Below are 13,240 nucleotides of genomic sequence, written 5' to 3' on the forward strand. Positions count from 1 at the left end.
CTTCTGCTTCTTTAGCTTTGCTTGGCCAATTGTAGGACTACCTGAAACTGGAGAGAGAGAGAGAGAGAGAGAGAGAGAGGAGAGAGAGAGAGAGAAGGAAGTAATGTAAATTACAAGAGAGGGGTAACCACTAGAAGACAAATAAGTGATGTGTGTGATTGAGCAATACCACCACATGTTTGTAAAGCAACCTACAGTATATTAGAATATTACTCCATGAGATGTGGTTGTCACCAGAGTTACTAATGCATGCTAGAGTTCAACAAAACAACAAACTAAAGGCGCATTAAAAAAGTGTAATCGGAGAACTAATCCCGGCTGATGAAAATTGATTCAGAATGATTATGCACTTCAGTGGTAAAAGGGATGATGATAAACATAACAGACATGCAGATGGGGCATAGCTTTAGCAAAACTCAATGTATTTATAAATACAATGAGCTTGTGCTAGTGTATATATTTACCTGATTGGCTGCCATCAGGAGTATGGATCGTTGGTGATGAAACTTTTGGAAATCCAGTATTAGGATCCAAACCAGCTGAACCTGGTGGCTCTCTGGCCATGATCGGAAGAGAGAGACAGTGAGGGGACGAATGGAGTGATGGAGGGTGACTGGAAATAGGCATCATTGATGCAGTCTGGACACCTCCAGCTAATGTGCTATTTGTCAGGTAGGCAGCAGCACTCTGCTCCCTCGGATCAAGGAGCTCACTTTGATATGGTGGAGGAGGCGAGCTTTGGATTGCAGCAGCCGCCGAGCAAGAGCTTGGCCTAACTGCTGCAGGGACTGATGTGGTGGCTTGGACTGCATAAGGCATGTTGTCGGATGGATGCTGCTGGAGATTATGGTGATGGTGATAACTAGAGGAGCTAGTGCTGATGATAGGATAAGGCTCAGCTACTGTGGGAGACTGGATTGGGACGGGACGGAGTGGCATAGCATTTGGCTTAGTTGTAGTGCTGGCAAGATAACCGTGTTGAAAGAGCTGAGTGAAGGGAAGCCTATCCATTGTTGCTATCATAGTGCTCCTCCAGTAGATGTACTGGGTCTTATAGTAGTTTTGAATCTCCTTTATATAAAGAACATCAAAGCTGCAGTGGTTTTGGAACTGCACTATTTTTATACATCAGTAGCTTTCACTCATGGAGTGGGTGTGGCTCGGAATTTTAATAAAGAACTTTCCATCCTTTAGCTAAAATATTTGAAGCATGCAAATCTAGCTGGCTTACAAAGAGCCAGCCAATCACTGTTTGGCATTTCTAGCAACCATAGCCCCCACAATAATGCAACCACATTTTTGTTTGCTCACCATGCAATTAAAAGCTCTGCTAAGGAATATAATTGATAAACTACATCTATTAAGGAGCTTCAACTATAAAGAGAGAGATCACCATGGCATAACAATGGTGCACAAATTAGCTCTGCCATGTGCATGGGTCTTTTAATCTTGTTTATCATCTTGTCATTAGATGCTTCTGGCTTATATTCCTCATCATCAAGCCAGAGGATACACATTCCAGTAGTGGAAACTACATGCAGAGGAGCAGGTGCATAGACATGACTGAAATATTTTATTTACCCCTAGCCAGGTATGAATTAATACTTATGATAGTTAATTTTTTATTAATCATTGATGAATTAAAAGTGCATATCAATAACAACAAGTGTAGATAATGAAGTTAATGTGATACAGTCTGTCATTTTATTAAATCAATTGTTACAGTTACCAACAAAAAATGTGCATGTATTTTACCATTATGATTCTATTAGATGCTTAACTGGCTATAGTGTAGAGCTTCATAACTATAATGTGCATCTTTATCATCACTGGGTTTTACAGTTTCTCCTTTTTCTGCTAAGAAATCATCAATTCTTGCATATGAATAAGGATCGTCATCTTCATCTTCAAAGTCTTCAGCATTATCAGCTGATTGAGACTTACAAAGAACAAGATATCCATTAGAATCCCTTTGCTTTACCAATTCAATGTCATCATAGTCATCTTCAATGTCATCATACTCATCAGTAACATTGCTATAAAGAGGATCAGTGCCTTGTTTCCCACGAAGCTTCTTAAACTCATCGATGTACTCATAACCATCATCTAAAAACTGGCCACAATCAAGTGACAGTGAGCCTCCTTTATTCCTCCATGACTTGTCAATATGAAGCTCATCGTATACATGATTACGACTTGAATGTGCTGACTGTTTGCGAACATTACCAGATGAAATTGGAATGCCTTGCCCGGTCAACTGTAAACTATTAGTCATGTCATCTTGTCGTCGCAGAGGTGGTGCCGAAGAGACTTTTTGTGGTGGATTATCAAATGACTTAACTTTAATTGGAGGAGGCTTGGTTGGGGACGCCCCCTTGGTTGGCGGTGAAATGGGACAGACGTAAATTCCTTTGTCCTTTTTAAAATTAGCTTTCTTTGATATGGTACTTCTGGGAGGGATTGAAGGGGAAGTAGGCGAAGCAGGGTGTAAAATATTAGGAGCAGATTTATACGGCGGGGGAGGAGTGGGGCGAGAGCGACGAGGGGAGGGATGAGGCCCCGAGTAAGAGGGCAAGGCTGAACGTGAGGGGGCTTCATTAATGTGCTTTTGCAGTTCATCTAAATATGCTACAGAGACAACCTTTTTCCTCCTGGTGGGGTTTACAGGTGATTGGGGGGCGGACTTTACCTGCTGTGTGGGCTGAGAATTTCCAGGAGAAAGGAACTGCTTGATTTTGGACTTTGTGGTTTGTACAATTTCATCTTGCTGTACAGAAGTCTTCTTCTTTTTCTTAATATCGCTATAATTGGCAGCCATTGCAGCAACTTCTTCTCCTTTGTGTTTCTACTCCTCCTCCACTCTATTTGTCATTGCTCAAATATTTCATCTTATTATCAACAATTAGTCTACAAGTGACAATATAAAATAAAACTAACAACGAAGAGTAGATCAGGGTGGAGCTCCCTGCACTGCTGAACAAAACCACACAAGTTGATAATGTTTTTTATATATAAACTTATAGATCTAATCAACATTGCTGTAAAAATTGATTCAAACTTCTAACACTATACACAAAAGTTGGAGATGCATTTAAAACCAATTTCCATAAATGTTTCAAACATAGTGATGGTAGATCTATTGTGTTTCTGACAAATAATTTTGGAGTTATGAGTATTTTAAAAACTAGTCAAAACTATCCAAAGCTATATAAATGGCTCCAAAATCACCCAAATTCTTTAAATTAAATTTCTGATGCATATTGATGTACTTATGCTGTGTAGCAAGTTTGAGCTGATTCCAACTTCAATTTTTGAAGCTACAGCTATTTTAAGAAAATGCCAAAATTCTGGAAAAATCCCTGTACTATAGCCCATGGTTTTTTCCAAAAAATGGCTCCGAAAGCAACTCAATTTTTAATCACATTTTCTGATAGATATTGATGTCCTTATCTTGTGTAGCAAGTTTGAGCTGATTCCGACTTTAATTTTTCAAGTTACAGCCATTTTAAGAAAATGCCAAAATTCTGAAAAAATCCCTGTACTATTATAGCCCATGGTTTTTTTCCAAAACATGGCTCCAAAATCAACCCAATTTTTTATCACATTTTCTGATATATATTGATGTCCTTATGCTGTGCAACAAGTTTGAGCTGATTCCGACTTCAATTTTTCAAGTTATGGCCATTTTAAAAAAACATCAAAATTCTGAAAAGTACCCAAGGCTATAGCCCATGGTTTTTTCCAAAAATTGGCTCCGAAATTATCCTAAATTTTTATCACAATTTCTTATACATATTGATGTCCTTATGCTGTGTAGCAAGTTTGAGTTGATTCCGACTTCATTTTTTCAAGTTATGGCCATTTTAAGAAAACGTCAAAATTCTGAAAAATACCCTGTACTATAGCCCATGGTTTTTTCCAAAAATTGGCTCCGAAATTATCCTAAATTTTTATTACATTTTCTTATACATATTGATGTCCTTAAGCTGTGTAGCAAGTTTGAGTTGATTCCGACTTTATTTTTTCAAGTTATGGCCATTTTAAGAAAACGTCAAAATTCTGAAAAATACCCAAGGCTATAGCCCATGGTTTTTTCTAAAAATTGGCTCCGAAATCACCCTAAATTTTTATTACATTTTCTGATACATATTGATGTCCTTATGCTGTGTAGCAAATTTGAGTTGATTCCGACTTTAATTTTTCAAGTTACAGCCATTTTAAGAAAATGCCAAAATTCTGAAAAAAATCCCTGTACTTTAGCCCATGGTTTTTTTCCAAAACATGGCTCCAAAATCAACCCAATTTTTTATCACATTTTCTGATATATATTGATGTCCTTATGCTGTGCAACAAGTTTGAGCTGATTCCGACTTCAATTTTTCAAGTTATGGCCATTTTAAGAAAACATCAAAATTCTGAAAAGTACCCAAGGCTATAGCCCATGGTTTTTTCCAAAAATTGGCTCCGAAATTATCCTAAATTTTTATCACAATTTCTTATACATATTGATGTCCTTATGCTGTGTAGCAAGTTTGAGTTGATTCCGACTTCATTTTTTCAAGTTATGGCCATTTTAAGAAAACGTCAAAATTCTGAAAAATACCCTGTACTATAGCCCATGGTTTTTTCCAAAAATTGGCTCCGAAATTATCCTAAATTTTTATTACATTTTCTTATACATATTGATGTCCTTAAGCTGTGTAGCAAGTTTGAGTTGATTCCGACTTTATTTTTTCAAGTTATGGCCATTTTAAGAAAACGTCAAAATTCTGAAAAATACCCAAGGCTATAGCCCATGGTTTTTTCTAAAAATTGGCTCCGAAATCACCCTAAATTTTTATTACATTTTCTGATACATATTGATGTCCTTATGCTGTGTAGCAAATTTGAGTTGATTCCGACTTCAATTTTTTAAGTTACGGCCATTTTAAGAAAATGTCAAAATTCTGAAAAAAATCCCTGTACTTTAGCCTATGGTTTTTTTTTTCAAAAAATAGCTCCAAAGTCACCCTAAATTTTTATCACATTTTCCAATACACATTTACTCTGAAAATCAACCCTAGCTTTGTTGAATGTGACTTGCAACATTTATACGCATCAAAAAATGTAATAAAAATAATTCTTGATATAATTATGAAGTCAATTGCTAGATACATTAAATTTTGAAAAATGACTTGATATTTTCAAAAGTTATTTCTATAATGAAATGATGTAGCATGCTAACTCCACCACTATGAGCAACACTGTATAACATTGTTGCTATTTATATTTATAGACAGTGATATTTTTGTAAACTTCTCGTTGAACAACATGTGACACTATAAAACTTCCTCTATGATTATAAAAACAAAAATGATCACATCAAAAATATTATGACCAACAAACACAAACAACAATAACACTGGATACAATAAGTTCACTTCTTTCTCCTTGCTTCCTGCTAAACATAAAGATCCTGATCTTCATCTTTGCTCTCATTATCCTCAATGCTGTATTTCACTGGTCCATAATCCTCTTGGATTTCTTCCTCTTCTTCTTGACAAGGAGTGGGTGGTGGAAGATGTGGAGCCGAGGATTTATTTTTAGGCAGTACTTTGACTTGTCCAAAAGAGAAGGCAGGAGGAGGAGAAGGAGGAGGAAAATGAGGTGCTGATGTCTTGTTCTTTGGGACCGTCTTTAATAGACCAACTGGAGTGCTTGGATGATCAGTGGGTAGACAAAGAGCTGATGATCTTTGAGACAAACTTCTCTTCTTTGCTTCATTAGAACTAGTACCAGGTTTTGGACCTGGTTTTGGACCATTTTTTGGTGATTTTTGCCTTGCTTCACTAGAAGCATTAGGAGAAGAAGCTGCAATGGCTACTTGACTACTGGCAGAGTGCAACTGACGAGGCTTTGGGGGCAAAACAGGAACCCCTGGTTCCGGAACAATGCTATCAGACAGTTCTTTATCTTTTTTCTTTTTCGGGAGCACAAGCGTGTTAACTGGTGACATTACAATGTAGTCGTCCTCAACAATATGACTATTCATTTGCTCGTATACATCTTCTTCACACTCCTCTTCTGGTTTATGCACAAATGGAGGAGGAGAAGGAGCCTTTACTTCAATAGGCATTGCTTGCTTTACTTTCTGTGCAAGCTCATACTCTGCCTTCAACTGGACAGCAGAATCGACATCACAATATCCGCCGTTATTGTCCTCTAGCGATTCTATATAATTCTTGTATTTATCTGGTTTTGGAGGTAACTGGGGGATAGGAGCAGGAGGGGGTGGAGGGGGAGGAGGAGGACGAGGTCCTGGTGGATTAGTTTTAGGTGGAGGTGGGGGTCTGTCTAATGATGATGCTGATAAAGGTCTTGAGGAAACAGAAACTGGTCGATTTGGTAGAGGAGGTGGAGAGTCATCTTTCATCTTGAATGATGGTGTCAACTCGTAGAGTTCTTCGCAATCTGAGGGCGAAGGAGGAGGAGGAGGAGAGAAGCTCAAGAGTGAACTAGTAGCAGCTAGAGGTACATGCTGTTTCTTAGCAAGCATGGTGCTGCTTCCTTGTGGACTGGGTGGTAAGGATTTAGAGTGCAATTCAGACTCAAGGACACTTCTATGCCTTGCTATAGTTGGTCTGGGAGATGAAGGAACGGGAGGTGGCTCTAGTGGATAACTAGTAACTGGTGATGACTTTTTAACAGTCTTGCTCCCAGCTGTAGGTGGTGGGGGTGCTTTCCTGACTGGTTTTATCGAGGAGGCCCTAATTGGGGGAAGTGGTGCTGGCCTTGCTGGCCCATTTGATATGTAAGATCTCTTTAGTGATGAGGCTGACATGTCATCTTGTGCCCAGGTCATTCCTGGTCCTGGATGGCTAGTCTTTGCTCCTCTAGGAAGAGTCCATGTTTGATGATCTGTCTTTGAACGTGGTCTGCTGTTCAATCCACGAGAAGTCATGATTTACTTTTAATCTGATACTCTTCAAATTTAATGAGAAAGGAAGGGATAGCTACTTGAAAATGAGAGGAATCAGCCAAGCCTGAATGATCCAAAGCAGCAGAATGTGAAAGCTCTTCTGGTATGATGACTTTAGTTTGCTTTCATATTATATATACCAGGCAGGTGATGTGTCCCTACCACCAGCCTCTGTTGTTCTTTCGCTGTGTACTGGTTGTTGACGAGAGAGTGAAGCCTAGCTAGGTGGTTACCATTCCTGGAGAATGTCGAGTATTTATAAACTTTGCAGAGTGTTAGTAACTTGTTGACCTCCTGTTGTTGATTCAATATGTTACGTATAATAATGTGAATTTTCCGTGAATAACAATTCTCTAGTGTCTCTGTGTTACTGATCATAACCGTACAGTGCAGCAGTGGGCTATTTTTTTACATAATTTTAATCACTTGAATGATTCCATAATCACTTGTTATTACAAATAAGAGTTGACAAAACAGATATTATTGTACAAAAATAGTAATAATTATTAATAAATTATTAACGAAATTATAATAGTAATAATAATGATTCATTCATATAATTTTCAATTTGTCTATAAATCATGATAAATAATTATAATATTACGATCATAAATAATGTTTTTTTTTAATTTTAAGAGATCAGCAAAAAAATAAATCAAATTGAGGAATAAAATGAGAACAGACAATTACAAACAATCGATTAAATGGATGAATTTCTTGGTTAAATGAGACATGAAAAAAAAACAATTTGAAGTGATTTAAGTACCAGACAAAAATAACAAAAAATAATAATAATAACAACGCATAATGAACGAAACGGTATCTCATTGGGTTGAGCTATTGGTGTGCATCTATTAATTCTATAATACACAAGTGACATTGGCATTAAAGCAAAGAGAGAGAGAAAGAGAGAGAGAAAGGAGAGGGAGAGAGAGAGAGAGAGAGTAGAAAATAAATTGTGCCCTAATACTGACTTCTAATTGACGTCACTGAGGTAGCAGGTGAAGGAACTCTTGGTAAGGGTTGATAAGGCATAGTTGTACAAGAGCATATTGAAGATACATAACTCCCTGATGGTATGGTAGCATTTACACTAGTGACAGACCCACCATATGCAGCTGCTACTGCAGGGTAGTACATTGACTTAGGCAGTGAAGGCGGAGTTGACTTTATATTCATGATAGGAGGAGGATGGCCCGAAGGATATCTGAAGCTATAGTCAGAGGGAGGAGGCAGAGATGGGGGAGGGCCGGTGATGGAGTATAACGGAGATTGAGTACCAGATGGGGTAATGAGAGATGTTGCAACAACGCCAATGGGGAGGGCAGATGGAGGTGCGTGTGTAAGGTTCAAGGACAAGGGACTGTTAACAGGAAAGGCTGGAGTTGTGGATGGTAGCTTGATGTCACTAGGAGCAGCAGCAATGCTGTGTAATGGAGGAGGAGGAGGGATGGCAGAAGGAAAGAGATCTGAGGTCTTTGAGCAAGCAGCAACAGCAGACTTTGGAGATAATCTCGCATTTTCCAGTTGCTGTCTCTTATTTTTATAGCGTCTGTTCTGGAACCAGATCTTGACCTGTGTTTCCGTTAGTCTCAGCATGTTGGCCAGTTGCTCTCTCTCGTGGGCTGTGAGGTATTTCTGTAGTGCATACCGACGCTCCAGCTCATATATCTGAGCGTGAGAGAACAAGCCCCGAGGGCGTCTCTTCCTTGTCTTTGCAGCACCAGTTGAGCCTGCAAAAGAGAGAAAGAATCATACATGTAACAGTGATAATGATAGATAGGAAGCTTTATCTTTCTTTACAAGCTGATGGCACGTGTATCATACAGAGCACAGTAGCAATTCAAAATCAAAATGCTACTGCTGCTGCTGCTGCTGTAGAGCTTGCATCTTCATAAAAATACATGCATACCTACCTTGCTCACTGCTCTGACTGGATGAAGGAGAGTCCGGCTCGTGTTGAGTTGGGCTCTCTGGTCTGATTGCCTCTGGTTTGCAGTCTCCCAGCCCGCTATCTGTCCCTGGGGAGCATTCATCTCCTTCTCCACCGACTAGCCCTCCTTCAATATGGCTAGGAGCAGCAGAGGCAGTGTAGATAACACTGCTGCTGTGAACTATGTGGGGATGAACTTGTAGCTCTGTGCTACTCGGCCTGCTACTGTCTGAAGTGTAAATATCATCGAGAATGTCGCATATCATAAAAGACTTCTTCTTTCCAGAGCTCATGATGCTTGCTTGGTTGTCAGAGAAGAGGAGAGTTGTGGAAAGAGACCAGTGAGAACGAGACTCAACAGCCGGTACTGCTAAGGAGCTTTATTTTTAAACGTACGGATATCATGGGGTTTCCTGCACTCCAAGTTAAGTGGACACCACTCATGAATGGCCGCCCTTTGCTTGCATTGGAGAAGATTACACTTTGCCTGCTGAAGTGGCAAACCAAACAGTTTTATAGGCAAAAGTGTATAAAATAGCCTCTGGTGAAGCCTCTTAAATCACAGCAGTCCATCCCGCGGCCTTTTTCATCATTACACGACTCATTTATCACTAACCACATTGTGGACCACGTGGTGGGGCTGAGATTCATAATGCATGATGTATTGAGATCAAAAAATCAAATTAAAAGAAGACAAGAGAATGATAATAATAAGAACTATTATTATTATTATTTTGTGTGTGTGTTATAATCATTTGTTGACTTTACTGTCTCTCCCTGTCTCTGTTTGCTCTCATGACAAGTCCGCCTTCATCGTCATCACTCTCATTGTCCTCTTTATCAAGAAGCTCCTCTAAGTATGTCCTCCTCTCTTCCTCAATCAGCTTGTTCAGGTAGCTCTCTGTGCCTGCTGGCCTCTTTATCATGCCGTCCCTGGAACAAATAAAAGGAGGATGTCTTTATTGCCTAAAAGCCCTCCCTTACCAGGGTAAATCAACTAGACCACCTCGTCTACATATATCTGCCTTGACTCTGTTTGCAAACTCAATTGCAGTTTCTCCTTCCTAAGAAAAAGGAAAAATAAAAGGGCAACTATAGTCGAGCCATATCCTAAGAATTACATGTAGTACTGATGCCTAGTACAGTACTTCATGTGCATGTATAAAGAATGGCGTTCACTTTTAGTGTTGTTGGGTTGAGGTAGTCAATATCACAGACAATGGCCCAGCTTGTCATGAGCATAGCTAGGTACGTCACCATACTCTGTTCCTGTGAATTCCAATAAGGATCAGCAAATTCTCTGTGATACTAAGAGAGAGAGAGAGAGAGCAATAGATGAAGTAACCGAATGTGTGTGTGTGTGTCATTTTTGAGGAAAGAGAAAGTAGTGGAACAATTAGTTATGCAAGAGTCTAAAGACAGCTGCAAAGAAGCCACAGTCTCCCTCCCAATAGAAGATTGTACACCTACCACAAATGCTCACATGCTTAGCCACAACACTTTAAAGCTATAGTGAACAGAGGGACAAAGCCTCTTCTGATCTCCTTATACTTGATAATAAGGACCATATCTCACTTCCAGTCATTATGTAATCCTATCTATGCCTACTCTCTCTCACAAGGCAGACTGGTTAAGCATATTACCACAATACCACAGATGAACTGATAATGATGTTTATACATGTACCTTGATCACAACTGGAAAGATAGTGGCCCCTAACTCAAAACACCCTTTCTTGAACATGAAAACACTAGTATTGTTGATGCATGTACCTGGAAAGAAAGAGAGAGAGAGAGAGAGAGAGAGAGTTTGAGTGAGAGAGAAAGAGGTGAAAAAGAGAGGTAGGAAATGATAACCAGAAGAGAAAGAAGACAAAGAGTGCCTTCATCATTATGTCTGTGTTTTAATTGCACACTTGAGTGCATAAGTGTCTGAAGTACTCCTAATGTTTACACCATTTAGCCCACACTGCCACACTTAGACTATATGAAGTATCACATATACATGTGTACATACTAAGATGTAGCATTATGTCTAAGTGAGCATTTACATAGCAACAAATGAGGAGTAATAGGCACTGGCATGCATACCAGTTGCTCTCTAAAGCAAGTATGACTTAATCCCCAAGGGAAAGAAGGAAGGCACAAAATGTGACACATCAATAATAGAGAGGCTAACAGCTGCAGAACTTAAACCCAAAGATTGATTAGAAGAAAAATTCATAACAATGCTTAAAGTTATGCGAGGTATTTCAATTATCAAAAATAGGATGGACAAAGGGATGGAGGTATACAGTATGTACCATTAAAATGCTAATGAGGGAATGAAGCTAACAATACACAAACACATTATTGAGGAATGAGGAAGTAATATATGAAGAATGTGGAGGGCAAGGGATGTAGAGAGAGAGAGAGAGATAGAGAGAGAGAGAGAGAGAGAGAGAGAGAGAGAGAGAGAGAGAGAGAGAGAGAGAGAGAGAGAGAGAGAGAGAGAGAGAGAGAGAGAGAGAGAGAGAGAGAGTCACAAACCTTCGGGAAATATTAATATAGGATTATTCATAGGATTGCTCAGAAACTCTTTTAGCCTAAAAGAAAAAATGAGGACACAGGGAAAGAAAGAGAGAAAAATCTAGAAAGATTTACCACAAGGCAAGGTCTACAAAAGTGTGATTTGACCACAGTCCACCTCTGTCACATACAGGACTCATTTAGCTCAGAGGCAAAGGCACAGCTTATGTATACTAGTTTATCTTATCAAGACCCAAAAGGCTGGTATAGGAAAGAATTAAGGCTGATATAGTCCAACAAGTATATACAAAACCTGTAGGGAAGCTGTCTTTAGAAACTTCATAAGAAGGCCCTGATGTGGCCAATGACTGCCTCCCAGAAGGAGGAGCAGTCAAGTGGCTTTGGTCTCTCAGCCTTATTAAAAGCTGGGGAAGGTGTGGTTATATCATAAGAGGTCAGAGCAAAGAGACCCACCATGTACACAGGCCAGCCCTTCCTCTCAACATTGCCCCACACCCTCTCACCAAGAGTGGGGGGGTAAGGGGATTATGTACATAGGGAGTGAGTGTGTACACTTATATATGTACATTAGTTCTTAGGCTGATTCTAAGTACATGCCACTCAAATACCACAAAAGTAGCTAACAAAATGCTATATACATATACATGTACATGTATACACACACACACACACACACACCAACTCTTTATTAATATGTACTTTATACCAACCAAACGGGCATACTATAATACCAATAGCATATCATAATGACAATGAACAGCTGAATACTCTATAGTATATGCACCATAGCCCGCCTTTAATAATAATAATAATAACAAATACTAATGCTGAAGACAGTCAAGTGTTCCACTTAGAGTGAGAGCCACTTTAAGTTAAGTGTCAGAGCCACTTACCTGCTGGCCACCATGCGTCTGTCTGAGGCAATCTTCCTCTCAAACCAGATGTGTTCCTGAGCTAGAGAACAAGCCACTTGTACTACACCCATTATGCCACCATGTCTCTGTCCTACCTATACACAGTGTACATAACAAAGAGACATACTAAACACACATAGAATGAATGAGATATAGTACATGTATGCACAATAAATGTAGACAACGTACAAGTCAATTACATGTAAGATACATGTACATGTACATGTACATGTACATGTACATGTACATGTACACAAATAAAAGAAATACACATATACATGTAGAATGAACATGTACATCTATACAGGGCATAATTCATGCATGTACGTGTACGTGTACATAGGATTTTGATTAATTAGGAAATATAAAATGATTATTAGCAATTAATCAAATTCACGAGGTAAGCTCTGATGATGATTAATGGGACAGACTGTATAGGTGATAATAAATTAATTGTCATTAATTATTATCGCAAATAGCGACAAATGACAATGAAAGCAAATCTTCCTGCCTTAGCAATTTAATATAAAAGAAACATCACATACATGTACATGTACACATTTTAAAAATTAATTTAATTCCTCATAAGTTAAAAATGCATTATTATAACAATGGGCCAATATCAATATTATAAGAAATGAAGAGACAGTTTATAAAATAAGATTATTATCTAGAAACAGGATAAACATTCAAACAATCAGTGGATAGAGAATAAAAAGGAATTAATTAATGATCACATTTCACATTAATACAAGCAGAGAAAGGCAGAGAAAGGCAGAGAGAGAGAGAGAGAGAGAGAGAGAGAGAGAGAGAGAGAGAGAAGGTTAGAAAGTTAATCAATTAGAGTGGGCTTGCAATGAAGTAGGATACTTAGGAAAGAAGGAAGGAAGAGACAGACACACTAATG

The 13,240-nt window shown here is 38.8% G+C and overlaps 4 protein-coding genes across 4 annotated transcripts in view; all 4 read right to left on the reverse strand.

Moving 5' to 3' along the window:
* Nucleotides 1-1,011, reverse strand: part of LOC100631603 (Msx) — a 1,902-nt gene extending 891 nt beyond the window's left edge. Inside the window, 1 exon segment of the mRNA NM_001279267.1 lies at nt 465-1,011. Coding sequence (NP_001266196.1) covers nt 465-1,011 — 547 coding nt within the window.
* Nucleotides 1,012-5,174: 4,163 nt separating this feature from the next.
* Nucleotides 5,175-7,316, reverse strand: LOC105316604 (formin-like protein 14). Its single transcript, XM_011411638.2, has one exon. It carries the CDS (start codon nt 6,938-6,940, stop codon nt 5,441-5,443), a length of 1,500 nt encoding a protein of 499 aa, XP_011409940.1. The 5' UTR covers nt 6,941-7,316; the 3' UTR covers nt 5,175-5,440.
* A 570-nt stretch (nt 7,317-7,886) lies between these two features.
* LOC100631730 (homeobox protein bagpipe-like) lies at nt 7,887-9,468 on the reverse strand. Its single transcript, NM_001308627.1, is given in 2 exon segments — nt 7,887-8,691; nt 8,875-9,468. Coding segments are annotated over 2 exon segments (1,080 nt in total). The 5' UTR covers nt 9,185-9,468; the 3' UTR covers nt 7,887-7,921.
* Nucleotides 9,469-9,537: 69 nt separating this feature from the next.
* The window catches only part of LOC100636272 (glycerol-3-phosphate acyltransferase 3-like), a 13,682-nt gene continuing 9,979 nt past the window's right edge, over nt 9,538-13,240 (reverse strand). Inside the window, exons 10-15 of the mRNA XM_020008794.1 lie at nt 12,313-12,428; nt 11,420-11,475; nt 10,578-10,663; nt 10,071-10,199; nt 9,876-9,955; nt 9,538-9,824 (exon numbers count right to left, since the gene is read on the reverse strand). Coding sequence (XP_019864353.1) covers nt 9,656-9,824; nt 9,876-9,955; nt 10,071-10,199; nt 10,578-10,663; nt 11,420-11,475; nt 12,313-12,428 — 636 coding nt within the window. The 3' untranslated portion in view covers nt 9,538-9,655. The remainder of the gene's footprint in view (nt 9,825-9,875; nt 9,956-10,070; nt 10,200-10,577; nt 10,664-11,419; nt 11,476-12,312; nt 12,429-13,240) is intronic.

Source organism: Amphimedon queenslandica, unplaced genomic scaffold (assembly GCF_000090795.2).
Source record: "Amphimedon queenslandica unplaced genomic scaffold, v1.1 AMPQUscaffold_13506, whole genome shotgun sequence".
In the NCBI taxonomy this organism is placed as follows: Eukaryota; Metazoa; Porifera; class Demospongiae; order Haplosclerida; family Niphatidae; genus Amphimedon; species Amphimedon queenslandica.